Raw genomic sequence first — 16364 nt, 5'->3', positions numbered from 1 at the left:
AGCTAGTCTGAAATCCTACTTGGCAAGATCGGATGCTCCACCAAGCACAGTAAATCCAAACACCAATATATGTGCACTTTGGGATTATTATTTTACTTTGTCAAAAACATTTTGAGTTAATTTAAAAAAAATAATAATTATATAGCGTGTGTGTCTGCAAAATAACTAAAAACAAATATGTAGTTGAGATTGAAAAAGTAAGTGTGTGTGTTTTTATTACAGAACAGACTGTAAAACCTTTTTTATCTTGTTTCTTGTTACTTTGTACTTAGCAGAGGTCAGACCTAAGAGTCACAGTCCGTTGAGTTTACTAAAATTACAGATTGATATCATATGAACAGCTATTTCACTTGACTGTTCATATCTTACACTATATTTAGGTTGAATATGGGTGAAACCTTAGTAAACAACTTAGACTTCTTTAAGTACATTAATTTCTTTTGTAATTTGCAAACATTTAATTTTACCCTGTACCTGCTAAAAACAGCTGAAGGGCATTGCTGTGCAGTGCATTGCAGCCGTCTTTGGCAGCAGTAAGGGTAAACTTTGAAGAATGCAGTTTTACTTGGAAAAGTGCTTCAGTGTTGTATATTGTTCTGTTTTTGGACAGTGCCTCTTTTTATACATTTAAAAATCTAATGGGAGGTAACAACCTTTATAATAATACAAATAACCTTGTCACAGTAATTATTTGTATGGAATATATGATATCAGCAATACCCCCACCCAGTGCTGCACTGCAGTATGAACAATTTTCCTGCATTTAAAAGTATATGTTGGAAAATTTACATGGTAGATTATAACAGTGTTTCATTTCAGTAACTGAAAGCAGAAGTGGGATTACTGAATTTTGTGTGTCTTTTATTGTAAAATGTAGAAAGCTAACACTGTATATTCACATACTATAAAAATGAATTAAGCAACACAGTTGTATAATTTGAATGTTGATTTGACCTTAAAATATGTTTACAAATAAATATGTTACCTGGGCTTTGCTCTGTTGTAGGCAGAATACTTTCAGATTTAGGCAGCGCCAAATTTGAAAGGTTTTGAATTCCTATAAAAATATAGAGGGCAATTAAAAATGATATCACATGTATACCACAACTAATCTGTAAAGATTATTATTATGGGAAATTAAAGTACATTATAAATCACAGTAACACAAAACAGATTAAAAGAGCAACACATTGGATCTTCTTCATTATAATATAAGAACTGTGCAAAGTACTTCACAGAGGTTGGTTTTACTGGCTTTTCACATTCAAAGTCATACATACCTATAGTCAGGGCCAGAATTATAAAAGGGCAGAGTAGGCATGTGCCTACAGGTGCCCTCCTTAGAGGGGTGCCTGTCTCTGTCTATTAAAAATACCAGTTCGCTCCCTGCATCCGGTGACCTTAATTAAGATGGCTGCCAGCAATTAAATAACATCACTGAGTATGTGCAGCGGCCCCTTTGTTAAGGTCTCTGTGACTATTGGGCATGTGCGATATCAGGCTCCCTCTATGCCTGCGCAACAAAGATGGCAGCAGCACATGTCCAGTGATGTTATTTCACTGCCGGTGGCCATCTTTGTTAACATCACAGGCAAACAGAGTGAGAGGGTACTTCAGGTTTCGCTGCCTACAGGCACCTTAGCTGTAAATCCGGCCCTGTCTATTGTTGTCAGGTGTCCAGTATTAAACGCAAGAGTTCAGTATTTTAGCAGACTTTAAAGTAAAATCTTCACTAAAGTATGTAAAACTTAAACTTCCAGTTTTTTTTAAGTCCATGAGTGTTAGTTAAATGTAAAAGGCCACACATACCAAAACATAATACAAACATGGAGCAGAAATAAAAAGTAAAAAGTAAGGGACAGTCAAGTGTGTCAAATCACTTCTGTTTATGTGTATTACTGGCAGCCAATGAGGTAAAATGACTGCTTAGTTGTGAAAAATATATATTGTGGGTTCAAGAGTGGGGGCTGAGGTACAGCTTTAAGGGGGCTATGTGTGACCCCATGTACCATTGTGCGCAGTCACTGACAGATTGTCCAGTATTTTTTTTGGCGGACATCTGGGTACCCTATTAATACCAGAGAGAATTCTTCAGGACTTTTTTCATGCTTTTTTAAATTTACCAAATCAACGGGCGTGCAGCCATGGGAAACCTATTTAGGACTCTTTTGCATGGCATATCTTTAAATAACAAGTGGTAACAGCGCTTATCTTTGCTTTGTTTATGGCTTTTCAAGGTTTACATTTTCACACATGATTCAAAAGTGAATCATTGAACCTTTGTGTTTTACTTTCTGTATAGCTTTGAGTAAAGCTCTGTGCAACTATTTTAGAAAAAGCTTTTTTTCTAATGTAAGAATGCATAAAACTGCAGTTATAATGCATGTGTAATTTGGTCAGCAGAACTACTTCAAACTGCTGCACTTCTAGTGGGTGGGATGGCCTTCTAGTGGGATAGTGGGTGGGAAGTAGTGCAACTCTCATATGCAAGGCATATCTGGGACAATCCGGCACACTTGAGCAGAAATGGGTGTTGTGAACTGCCCATTGGAAAATAGGGACAGACTTCCCAAATTCAGGACTGTCCTGAAAAAAGTAAAGAGTGAAGTCTGGTCATTTTAGGAATATATTTTATGCCCGTTAAAAGGTAAAGTTTGTTTACTAACCCCTTGAGTGAAATAAAAATGGAGTGCAGACCCCTTATTTAAAAGCCTGGATACCCATAGCTTAGAGCAAAGTCTTTCTCCATTTATCTGGGTATTTAAATGGTTATTTGTCTAATTGACTAAACATCTGTAAGAAAAACATTATACAGTCTGCAACATAAAGACACATGTAGTAAGAGTTTGCATTACCCCTCTATTATAAGGAGTGCATTACAGCATTATGGCTATAGCTTAAAGGGACAGTCTAGTCCAAAGAAAAATCTCATTTTTCAGATAGGGCATGTCATTTTAAACAATTTTCAAATTTACATCTATCACCAATTTTGCATTGTTCTCTTGGTAATCTTAGTTGAAAGCTAAACCTAGGTGGTTCATATGCTAATTTCTAAGCCCATCTCAGGGCATTTTGACAGTTTTTCACCACTAGAGGGTGTTAGTTCATGTGTTTCATATAGATAACACTGTGCTCATGGATGTGGAGTTCCTAGGAGCCAGCAATGATTGGCTAAAATGCAAGTCTGTCACAGAAATAAAATAAGGGGCAGTTTACATAGGCTTAGATACAAGGTAATCACAGAGGTAAAAAGTGTATTAATATAACTGTGTTGGTTATGCAAAACTAGGGAATGGGTAATAAAGGGATTATCTTTCTTTTAAAACAATAAATATTCTAGTGTAGACTGTCCCTTTAAATCTTTATTGTAGTCCCATGCCTGTTTTTTTGTTGATTTTTTTTCTTTTTAATCAGTTTTTGGCGTTTATAAGTATTACTATGTAGATCTCCCTTAGAGTACAATGTGTTAATAATACACATATCATCATTGTAAACTCCTAGACTAGAGCAAATATGGGTGTAATTACACTTCACTGAGTACTGCAGGGGGAGAGACCCACTGTTTGTTTATCAGTGATTTCTGCCAAATAATATGCGCTATGTGCACGTGTAATACAAAATGATGCTACATTGGAGGAGGGAATGTGCATTTCTTTTCTTGAAACAGTAATCGCACATCACTAATTATTAAATAAACATATTTTTTTTGTTTTTCCATCCCAGGGCCATGAAAATTAAAGGGACAGTCTACTCCAGAATTTGTATTGTTTAAAAAGTAAGATAATCCCTTTATTACCCATTCCCCAGTTTTGCATAAACAACACTGTTATATTAATACACTTTTTACCTCTGTGATTATATTGTATCTAAGCCTCTGCAGACTTTCCCCTTTATTTCAGTTCTTATGACTGACTTGCATTTTAGCCATTCAGTGCTGACTCGTAAATAACTCCATGGGAGTGAGCACAATGTTATATATACACGACACATATGAACTAACACTGTTTAACTGTGAAAACTGTCAAAATGCACTGAAATAATAATCATATAATCCTACTTAAGTTTAGTTTTCAACAAAGAATACCAAAGGAACAACATTGAAAGTTGTTTAAAATTGCAAACCATATCTGAATCATGAAAGTTTAATTTTAACTAGACCGCCCCTTTAAAACACAAACAGTTTTCAGTTAGGAAGCATGATGCATGAAAAACACTTTGACCTAGATTATAGGTTGAGCACAAAACTATTAGCACTATTCTTAACATTGTTCACGTGTAATCAATAGTGCTTCTCTTTTAGTGAATAGTCCAAAGTTATTTGTTACTGCTTGAGCCATAGTTGTGCTTGCCCGACTCTTTGTAGAGAAGCCAAAAAGTAAATTATTTGACATACTGTAGGTTTTTAAAATCCTGTAATTTGTTTGAACCAGCTATTTGCTTTGCAGCATTTTGCAATCCTAGGTTACAAAATTAGCTTTTTCACATCTCTAGGAAGTGTGTGAAAACCATCATTTTTACACAGAAAGAAGTTGTATTTAATATCTAGTTAACGGCTTTCAGCATGATATATGTAGCCATTAATGGTCTCAACTTTACATCTCACTCTCCTAAGTTTTTAGTGTAAAAATACCCTTTATGGCTGGTATTACAAAATGATAAACTCATTTAACAAATGCAAAACACACACATATGAACATAAGAATTACGTTGACTCTGAACATTTTACATATAAGAGGTACCTATAAATATGAATCTTTAATTATAAGCAATAATTCAGAATATCAGCTGATTGTTTAAAATCACAGAAATATATATTCACTAAATATAGGGTCTGGTATAGATGTAAATTAAGTAGCTATATAAACATATTTTAAAAATAAATATGCATGTCTATTAAGCCTGCTGTATCAATCACAGGTGAATGATTTAAGTGCAAAACTGGTCTGTTAATGTAACCAAGCTGACATTAAAGCAAAATCAGGTATCACTTAGCGACTAACAACATTTTCGTGCACTAAAAAATTAAAAGAAAATATGTGAGCCTAAGAATGAAGACTTCCTTTACTCCTGTTTGTGTATATTTTAAGACAAATGAAAGATTTTTAGAAGATTGTTCAATAAATTGTAATTATTTAATATATATATATATATAAAAAAAGATTCACCTTGTTTGACCAGTACTATTGGAATGAATGCCTTTGTATCTTTAGATATCATCTGTAAAAAAAAAAATACAAAGCAATTATTTATAGAGGATAAGAAAAAATATGCATGCAGCAATTGCGGGTACAGGTTATCATTGTATGTTCAATACTATTTTCAGCTGTTGTTTTATTTAAGTTTAACTTATTAATATACCATTAACCCATCCTCACCAATGTAATAGGATGAGTATTGATTGGGCTAGAGCATGGAAGCAGTGTGGAGATCATTTTGTGAACCATATAACTAACTTTCCAATTTACTGATATCAAATTGTCTTCCTTCTCTTGGTTTCCTTTGTTGAAAAGCAGGAAGATAAGCTAAGGAGTGTGCACATGTCTGGCAGCAGTTTTGTAAGAATTGTATACATTAACAAGAGCACTAGACGGCATTTAGTGCTCCAGACATGTATACGCTACCTACCTAGCTATCTCTTCAACAAAGAACGAACAAAACAAATTTGATAATAGAAATTAACTGGAAACTGTTTTTAAATTGTATGCTCTGTCTGAAATATTTTGGGGTTTATGTCCCTATAAATGGTGTTTCCTTTATGTTTTCCAATTTGCATCCATTATCAAATTTGCTTCATTCTCTTGGTATCATTTGTTAAAGAGTAAACCTGGGTAGGCTCAGTGTTTGTCACAATGTTTGAAGCAATGTTATATACACATTGATGTCATAGAGTGCTGATGACACGTGTGTGCTTTAATGAGACCTAGGTTTACTCTTCAAAAAGAAATACCAAGATAACAAAACAAATATGATAAAAGAGAAAAATTGGAAAGTGTGCTCTCTAGCTAAACCATAAACGTTTACATTTTACTATCACTTTGACAATAAAGTGCAGTACAACATATTGTTTTCTGCAGCACTCATACTCAATTTGCACTAGAGTCCTGGATGAAATGAGGGGCCCTGGAGAAAGTGAGGAGATACACAGAGTAGGAACCGCTGATTGTTTTGTTAGACCCTGACATGATAAATATTAACGCATGACAAAAAATGTCATAACAAAATCTCGTATGTGCTACTTTGATAAATAAGTAACATGTGAAAAAGAAAATCACTGTATGTTTAGATGCATAAATTCTGTTTTAAAATGACTTGCTCAGTAATAAATATATTCTGCCAAATCTTTCTCTGATTTTGAAATAGCAGCAATTCATTTTGGATAATGTCTTTGCACTATATTAGTCTCATATCTGGAAAGAATTATCACTGGCTTTAATTTGCTGCTTGGAAACCTGATTTTTTTTTTTCTGCGCATGCACTGTCCGCTTGTACACAGAAACAGCCAAACAACTAAGATTCTCAAGGGGTTCCAAACCCACAATCAATGACTCATCCCTACTTCAGCTTATTAGTCCCTCTAGCCACGTGCTTACGAGGTGCTGCTGCAGCATACATCACTATGCAAGCAGTTAGAGGGACAGTAAAGTCAAAATTAAACTTTAATGATTTGGAAAGAACATGCAATTGTAAATTCTAATTGTCTTCTGTTATCAAATTTGCTTTGTTCTCTTAAGGGCCTATTTATCAAAGCGTCAACTAAAAATTCCGCTGGAATTCCGCATTGTATTTGTCGCAAGATTCATCCGCCAGAGTTATCAAAACGTCAAGATTGGTAAATGTTGAAATTTGTGACGTAAAATACAATCCCGCGATTTCACTCTGACGCAGATTGATGCGAGTTGAAAACAGTGGTATTTGAGCGGAATTGTGTTTATTCGTCCTCCTAGTCGACACTATTCACAGCTCTCACTAAGTTATCAAAAATTCTACATTTATGCTCGCGTCTTTTCCGACTCATCGTACCTAGTTTTCAATCCGCCACCCTTGAGGTTGCGGATGCCATAGAACTCAATGGAAGTCTGAAAACACAGAAAGATTATGTTTGATACTGCAAGAGAATGAAGCATATCTATACTATAATTGCATTTGTAATGTCCTTCGCCGTCGGCAGTTGCGCACACATCCTCAATGGAATGTTGGCAGCGCGAGACAGCTAACAGAATGTTGGTTGCGCGCGCAGACAAAAGAATTCACCTGGATGCAGCAAAGTTGCATCCAAGTGAATTCTGAAAATGGCAGAGTGGTGCCACCCTGCCATTTTCAGAATCCACCGGGATGCAGCGAAGGCAAACGGAGCATTACAAAAAAAAAAAAACACTGCCCGCACGAAGTATAACAAAAAAAAATTAACCTCCCACAAATATTAACACATACACCACAAACCCACACTTCGCAAAATAATAACGTAATTAACCCCTTAATCCCTTAACCATCAACCACCCAATAAACCTAATTACCCTATGAACCCCTAAACTGCAAAACCCCCACATCGCAATAAACCTAATTACCCTATTAACCCCTAAACTGCAAAATCCCCACATCGCAATAAACATAATTAACATATTAACCCCTAAACTGAAAAACCCCCACATCGCAATAAACGTATTTACCCTATTAACCCCTAAACCGCAAAACCCCCACATCACAATAAACCTAATTACCCTTTTAACCCCTTAAACCGCCAACACCCACAACGCAAATAACGAATTAAATTACAAAGCCCCCTAACCTAACACACCCTAAATTAACACAAATTACTAAAGTTACAAAAAATCAAAAAAGCTAAGATTAAAAAAAGTCTAACATTACAGAACATAAAAAAACAAAATACAAAAGTTTACAAAATCAAACCTAATCCCTATGAAAATAAAAAAGCCAACCCAAAATAAAAAACACCCTCTAATCTAAGAATAAACTGCCAGTAGCCATTAAAAGGGCTTTTTGCACGGCATTGCCCCAAGATAAACAGCTCTTTTACATTCAAAATACACCAAATCCCCCCTAACATTAAACCCACCACTGACCAAACCCCCCAAAATAGAAAACCTAACACTAAAAAACCTAAACTACCCATTGTCCTGAAAAGCGCATTTGTTGGGCATTGCCATTAAAAGGGCATTTAGCTCTTTTACAAAATGCCCACCCTAATCTAAATAAAAAAAAAAAAAAAAATGCGGTTAAGTCTTCTGCCAAGCGACGACCTCTTCTTTCTTCTTCCAGGAACAATGCTGAGCGAAGGGTGGAGCTGAAGACCGATGACCGCGGAGCTGAAGACAGGTGACCCTAGAACTGAAGACCGGCGACCGTGGAGCCATGGAGGATCCTCTTCTTCCGATCGTCGCCGTACACTAAATAGTGAATTTAAGGTACGAGATTAAAGATAGCGTCCCTTGAATTCCTATTGGTTAATTTGATTCTTCAAATTCAATTAAGCCAATAGAATGAGAGCTACTGAAACTATATTGGCTATTTAAATCAGCCAATAGAATTTCAGTAGCTCTCATCCTATTGGCTGATTTGAATTGCCAAAAGGATTTGAGTAGCTCTCATCCTATTGGCTGATTTGAATTTGAAGAATCAAATCAGCCAATAGGAATTCAAGTGACGCCATTTTTAATCGCATATCTTAAATTTACTATCCAGTGTACGGCGGCGATCATACGAAGAGGATCCTCCACGCTCCATGGGTCCGCGGTCGCTGGTCTTCAGTTCCAGGGTCGCCAGTCTTCAGTTCCAGGATTGCCAGTCTTCAGTTTCAGGGCCACCGGTCTTCAGCTCCGTCCTCCGCTCCACGCCGGATGTTCCTGAAAGAAGAAAGAAGAGGTCGCCGCTTGGAAGAAGACTTCACCGCATGGGACAGGACCTTCCCCGCTGGACTTCAGGAACGGTGAGTTCCAACCTGGGGGTTAGACTTAGGTGTTTTGTTTTTTTTAATTTAGATTAGGGTGGGTAAAAGAGCTAAATGCCCTTTTAAGGGCAATGCCCAACAAATGCCCTTTTCAGGGCAATGGGTAGTTTAAGTTTTTTAGTGTTAGGTTTTTTATTTTGGGGGGTTTGGTGGGTGGGGGGTTTTACTGTTATGGGGGATTTTGTGTATTTTTAATGTAAAAGAGCTGTTTATCTTGGGGCAACGCCCTGCAAAGCCCTATTAAGAGTAACTGGTAGTTTATTCTTAGAGTAGGGGGTATTTTTTTTTGGGGGGGAAGCTTTTAATTTTCATAGGGATTAGGTATAATTTTTTAAACTTTGGTAAAAAAAATTTATGTTCTAATTAATTTAATGTTAGCCTTTTTTATTTTTTGTAACCTTAGCTTTTTATTTTTTGTAACTTTAGCTTAATTTAAATTTAGGTTTAATTTTTTAATTTTTGGGGAGTATAATTTTTTTTAATATTTTTTTTTTAGATTAGGGATGGGCAGCAAAAGAGCTGAATGCCCTTTTAAGGGCAATGCCCATACCAATGTCCTTTTTAGGGCAATGGATACTTTAGGTTTTTTAGTGTTAGGTTTATTTATTTTGTGGGGTTTGGTGGGTAGTGGGTTTTACTGTTAGGAAGGACTTAGAATTTTTGGTAACTGCAAAAGAACTGTTTAACTTAGGGCAATGCCCTACAAAAAGTCCTTTTAAGGGCTATTGGTAGTTTAGCATTAGATTAGGGGGTGTTTTTATTTTGGCGGGGGGAGCTTTTTAATTTTCATAGGGATTAGGTTTTATTTTTTTATTTTTGATAATTTGTTTATTTTTTTCTGTAGTTCAATTTTTTTTTTTTTTTATTAACAACACATAGACTGCCCTCTGGGCAGGCTTACCAACTAGTGACATAATAAAAGTAAATTAGAAACTTTATTAAATTTGTATACCCTTTCTAAATCAAACAATATTATTGCTACACATTTGGTGCACTAGTAGATATAGGGATAAAAATGAAAAATACATTACTACTTATGGATTATGTTACATCTTTGTCTCTCATTACAAAGCAAGGGAACAATATTATTTCTACAAATTTGGTGCAAAGTTTTGCCCCAAACTTGTTGCACTAATAGATAAAGAGATAAAAATGAATAAATACACAACATAATATAGCTAATTTCCTTTTTATTTTTTGGAAAAAATCTATGTGCACCATGTTTAAGCCATGTAATACAAGTCTCACTCACCACTTCGCGCCATATTTGACAACACTTTTCGCACCAATTAAACAACCTACACACTAGGGAATTTTTCCACCACTTTTGATTGGAATATGCATAATCACATGATTTATGACATCAGCCAATCTGATTCAAATACACATTATAAACTATCACTAACGAATCAAATTGCTTGATAGTTGTAACATTGATCACTCATCAGAACTTATAAGTGCCATTTGTTACATTGTGTATTATACTTTGAAAGTATGTATATGTGAAATTAGTATTAAAGATAAACATTGATGCTGACATTAGGACACACAGTGTAATATTTTAGACAAGGATTTTAAAATTCAAATTGATGTTTGATTCAATATAATCTTAAGATGATAGCTCAAAGGGATAGCCCACCTAACTTTAAACTGTCATGATTCAGATACAGCAGAAATTAAAATCACCTCTTTACTGTCATGCTATTTTCAGTGTATTTCTTCCTTTTCTTTTCATTAAGAAATGTCATTTTATATGCCAGCCCATTTTATAACACCTGTGTAGGGGTGGTTTTTAAAAATAGATTGCAATCAGGAGGGGTTAGACAGGTGCACTGGCCCAGCTCTTAAAGGGACAGGAAACCCCAAAATATTATTTCATGATTTGGATAGAACATACAATTTTAAACAACTTTCAAATTTACATCTATTATCAAATTTGTTGAAGGAACAGCATTGCACTACTGGCAGCTAGCTGAACATATCTATTTAGCCAATCACAAGAGACAAATGTGTGCAGGCACCAATTAGCAGCTAGCTCCCACTCGTGTAGGATATGTGCGTATTCTTTTCCAACAAGGGATACCAAGAGAACAAAGCACATTTGAAAATAGAAGTGAATTTTAAAGTGTTTTAAAATTACATGCTCTATCTGAATTATGCAACTTAAATTTTTACTTTCCTATCCCTTTAAAATATCCATTGATTGCAAATAAATACATATGATACTCTGATTACATGTTATATTCACAATTATTCCTGCTCAGAATAATAATACATTTACAATATATACATATAGTAGTATAAATAAACACAGAGATATGACAGACAACATTGTTTAGAACAAAAAAAGGAACTAAGGGACATGTAAATATGTTTGCAAAAGATTTCTGACATAACACACACACACATATATATATGACTTCTAGAAATACAAATACACATTAATTTATGTGAAAGTATCATATAACAAATCAATATAACAATAACTTTCTATGAGATAGTTTGCTGAGGTTAACTTTAGAGAAATGTGCTTGTTCATGGACAGTAATGACATGGTATAAATAAAGTTGGGAAAAACCCTAATAACCGCGACATCGATAACTGTTAGTTAACAACAGTCCGATGCTCATCACGCCGTACTTGACGCGCATGTTTTTGACGGCTTTTTTGATAAATAAGGAGATCATATTCAGATCCGCGGCAGCGATGTGTGGCGAGCATATTGACGCCGGCAAATGCAACATAGTTGACGGTTTGATTAATAGGCCCCTTGGTATCTTTTATTGAAGAGTAAAACTAGGTAGACTCATTAGAGCTCAGGAGTGTGCATGTGTCTTTAGTAGACTATGGCAGCAGTGTTTTGCAACATTATTTGTTGCTTTGTTACACAATGTTGTAAAATACTTCTGCCATAGAGTACTCACACTCCTGAGCTCTTATGAGCCTACCTACTGTAATCTTTAATAAAAGATACCAAGAGAACAAAGCAAATTTGATAACATAAGTAATTTGGAAAGTTGTTTAAAATTGCATGCTCTGTCTGAATCATGAACGTCTAATTATGACTTTACTGTTCCTTTAAGTATTAGTTCACATGGAGAGAACAACTGCATTTTAAAAATAACTTCTTGCCTTTTATTTTCCTTTCCTCCTCTCTTGTCATCAGGATTCTGTCTGATTGAAATGGTTTTCTCAATTTGTATCTAGTCAAAATGTGCTGTATGGTAATATTATCTCAATGGATTTACTTAAAAATGTGTGACATTTAAAATATAATTTTTATAATACAGATGGAGCATGCAGTAAAAAACAAACAAAAAATAAAAATGTTTTTCTTTGGACAAGATTTATCAATCTGCAAATAGACAGGATCACATGTTGTGAACCTATCCACATTTGAATCGGGGCATTTGCCTCATGATACATTTTTCCCTTGGGGACTTTTGTTGAAGAGCATACCTAGGTAGGCTCAGGATCGTGGACGTGTCTAAAGCACTATATGACAGCAGCACAGCAATGTTATTAATAGAGTGCTCATGATAGATACATCCTCCTGAGTCTTCCTCTGTATGGTATCATGGAAATTAGTGAATTTTGAACAAAGGTTACAAAAAGAAAGAAGTCAATTTGATAATAGACGTAATCAGAAACTTCTGTAACATAGTATTCTCCATCTGAATCATAACAATTTAATTATGTTTTCCCTGACAATTTAAAACAGCTTTGAGAAAGTAATCTTATTGGTCTTATTGTAGGCCTTTCATTATAATGATTTTGTTATAATGAATGTAGCAAAGTTTCTAATTTCAGTGTAATAGCTTTTTTTTCCAGATATGCTTACAAGATTGTGTTTTAGCCAGAGGCCAAATCTGTTTTGTTTTTTATTTTTCCATGGATACACAGATGGATTCAGCAAATAGTTTTGCTTGTTTTGTTCAAACTCAAATGATCTTGTGGCTAAGAGATCAGTAAGCAAATATCAGTTCTAAAGACAATTAATATAAAAAATCTCCCTTGGATTTTGTACAGTTGTTTTTTTTTTATAAGGACTTGTTTATTTATGTTCACAGAATATAAAGATCTAAATAAAACATAAAACAATGGGTTTATTATAAATGATCCTATGAGAGAGATGCCAGATGTCTGGGGTACAAGATACCTTGGTGGTAACATGCTCATTTGAATAAACTTATTTTTTAGTTTCTTGAATAGATAGTATTGTTGTCAGCGGCTACAATATAAAATTTGTTTAATCCCTTCCTCAGATTATGTTAATTTACAGGATTCCAATACTGAAAAAAACCCTCTCTTTTCAGATGTTTATACAATCTGAGGTTTTAAAACAAAGGAACCATACAAATCAGCCATTTTACTATTACACATTTTTGTTCCAAAACACACTGAAGTGTAGTTCATACTAGTTTTTAATTATCTTACACAGCCTACACGTTATAGAGGATTGACAACATTCACACCAAAGACTAAAATCGTGCACCCCTCCAAAGTCTAATTCATGCTGTCATGGCATATCTCAGTCTCACATTTGTATTTAGAAAATATTCGGCTAGTTTACGAGTCTTGCGTTAGCCTTCAAAAAGCAGCATTGAGAGGTCCCAACGCTGCTTTTTCCCTAACGCTGGTATTACGAGTCTTGAAATGACAGGCTCACTGCTCACTTTTTTGGAAAGACTCGTTAATACCGCAAATCAACTTACCTAAATTGCGTATCCTATATTTTCAATGGGACTTGCATAACGCCGGTATTATGAGTATGCAAAAAAGTGAGCGGTACAGCCTATCCTGTCAAGACTGGTACCGCATTTAAAAGTCAGTAGTTAAGAGTTTTATGGGCTAACGCCGTAACATAAAACTCTTAACTAAAGTGCTAAAAAGTACACTAACACCCATAAACTACCTATTAACCCCTAAACCGCCCCCCCCCCCACATCGCAAACACTAAAAAAAATGTAACCCCTATTCTGCCGAACCGGACATCGCCGCCACTATAAAATATGTATTAACCCCTACTAAACTGCCGCCCTCCCGCATCGCAAACACTAGTTAAATTTTATTAACCCCTAATCTGCCATCCCTAACATTGCCGACACCTACCTACAATTATTAACCCCTAATCTGCCGCCCCCAACGTCGCCGCAACTATATTAAATGTATTAAGCCCTAAATCTAAGTCTAACCCTAACCCTAACACCCCCCTAACTTAAATATAATTTTAATAAATCTAAATAAAATTACTAACATTCACTAAATAATTGCTATTTAAAACTAAATACTTACCTGTAAAATAAACCCTAAGATAGCTATAATATAACTAATAGTTACATTGTATCTAGCTTAGGGTTTATTTTTTATTTTACAGGCAACTTTGTATGTTTAACTAGGTAGAATAGTTATTAAATAGTTATCAACTATTTAATAGCTACCTAGTTAAAATAAATTCAAATTTACCTGTAAAATAAATCCTAACCTAAGTTGCAATTACACCTAACACTACACTATAATTAAATTAATTACCTAAACTAACTACAATTAAATACAATTGAAAAAAATTATCTAAAGTACGAAACCCCCCCACTAAATTACAGAAAATAATAAAATAATTACAAGTTTTTTAAACTAATTACACCTAATCTAATCCCCCTAATAAAATAAAAAAGCCCCCCAAAATAATAAAAAGCCCTACCCTATACTAAATTACAAATAGCCCTTAAAAGGGCCTTTTGCGGGGGATTGCCCCAAAGTAATCAGCTCTATTACCTGTAAAAAAAATGCAATACCCCCCCAACAGTAAAACCCACCACCCACACACCCAACCCTACTCTAAAACCCACCCAATACCCCCTTAATAAAACCTAACACTAACCCCTTGAAGATCACCCTACCTTGAGAAGTCTTCACCCAGCCGGGCCTTAGTCCTCAACGAAGCCGGGCGAAGTGGTCCTCCAGACAGGCAGAAGTCTTCATCGAAGCCGGCCAGAAGAAGTCCTCAAGACGGGCAAAAGTCTTCATCCAGGCGGCATCTTCTATCTTAATCCATCCAGCATGGAGCCGGTCCATCTTCAAGACATCCGACGCACAGCATTCTCTTCTGGCGACGTCTTCAAACAGAACGAATGTTCCTTTAAATTACGTCATCTAAGATGGCGTCCCATGAATTCCGATTGGCTGATAGAATTCTATCAGCCAATCGGAATTAAGTAAGAAAAAATCCTATTGGCTGATCCAATCAGCCAATAGGATTGAACTTCAATCCTATTGGCTGATCTAATCAGCCAATAGGATTTTTTTCTACCTTGATTCCAATTGGCTGATAGAATTCTATCAGCCAATCGGAATTCAAAAGACGCCATCTTGGATGACGTCATTTAAAGGAACATTCATTCTGTTTGAAGACGTCGCCAGAAGAGGATGTTCCGCGTCGGATGTCTTGAAAATGGACCCGCTCCGCTCCGGATGGATGAAGATAGAAGATGCCTTCTGGATAAAGACTTCTGCCAGTCTGGAGGACTTCTTCTGGCCGGCTTCGATGAAGACTTCTGCCTGTCTGGAGGACCACTTCACCTGGCTTCGTTGAGGACTTCGGCCCGGCTGGGTGAAGACTTCTCAAGGTAGGGTGATCTTCAAGGGGTTAGTGTTAGGTTTTATTAAGGGGGTATTGGGTGGGTTTTAGAGTAGGGTTGGGTGTGTGGGTGGTGGGTTTTACTGTTGGGGGGTATTTTTTTTACAGGTATTAGAGCTGATTACTTTGGGGCAATGCCCGCAAAAGGCCCTTTTAAGGGTTATTTGTAATTTAGTATAGGGTAGGGCTTTTTATTATTTTGGGGGGCTATTTTATTTTATTAGGGCGATTAGATTAGGTGTAATTAGTTTTAAAAACTTGTAATTAATTTAATATTTTCTGTAATTTATTGTTTTTTTTCGTACTTTAGATAATTGTTTTCAATTGTATTTAATTGTAGTTAGTTTAGGTAATTAATTTAATTATAGTGTAGTGTTAGGTGTAATTGTAACTTAGGTTAGGATTTATTTTACAGGTAAATTTGAATTTATTTTAACTAGGTAGCTATTAAATAGTTAATAACTATTTAATAACTATTCTACCTAGTTAAAATAAATACAAAGTTGCCTTTTAAATTAAAAATAAACCCTAAGCTAGATACAATGCAACTATTAGTTATATTGTAGCTAGCTTAGGGTTTATTTTATTGTATTTAGTTTTAAATAGGAATAATTTAGTGAATGATAGTAATATTTATTTATATTGATTTAAATTATATTTAAGTTAGGGGGGTTAGGGTTAGACTTAGGTTTAGGGTTAATGACTTTATTATAGTGGCGGCAACGTTGTGGGCGGCATATTAGGGGTTAATAAACGTAGTTA

General features: G+C 35.3%; 1 protein-coding gene across 1 annotated transcript in view; it reads right to left on the bottom strand.

Annotated features, from left to right (window-relative positions):
* ABI3BP (ABI family member 3 binding protein) overlaps nt 1-16364 on the bottom strand; it is a 533245-nt gene that overhangs the window by 279639 nt on the left and 237242 nt on the right. Inside the window, exons 7-8 of the mRNA XM_053707567.1 lie at nt 5166-5217; nt 986-1057 (exon numbers count right to left, since the gene is read on the bottom strand). Coding sequence (XP_053563542.1) covers nt 986-1057; nt 5166-5217 — 124 coding nt within the window. The remainder of the gene's footprint in view (nt 1-985; nt 1058-5165; nt 5218-16364) is intronic.

This window comes from Bombina bombina, chromosome 3 (genome assembly GCF_027579735.1).
Source record: "Bombina bombina isolate aBomBom1 chromosome 3, aBomBom1.pri, whole genome shotgun sequence".
In the NCBI taxonomy this organism is placed as follows: Eukaryota; Metazoa; Chordata; class Amphibia; order Anura; family Bombinatoridae; genus Bombina; species Bombina bombina.
Note: the sequence above shows the minus strand (reverse complement) of the source record. Positions and strands in the feature narration are given on the sequence as shown.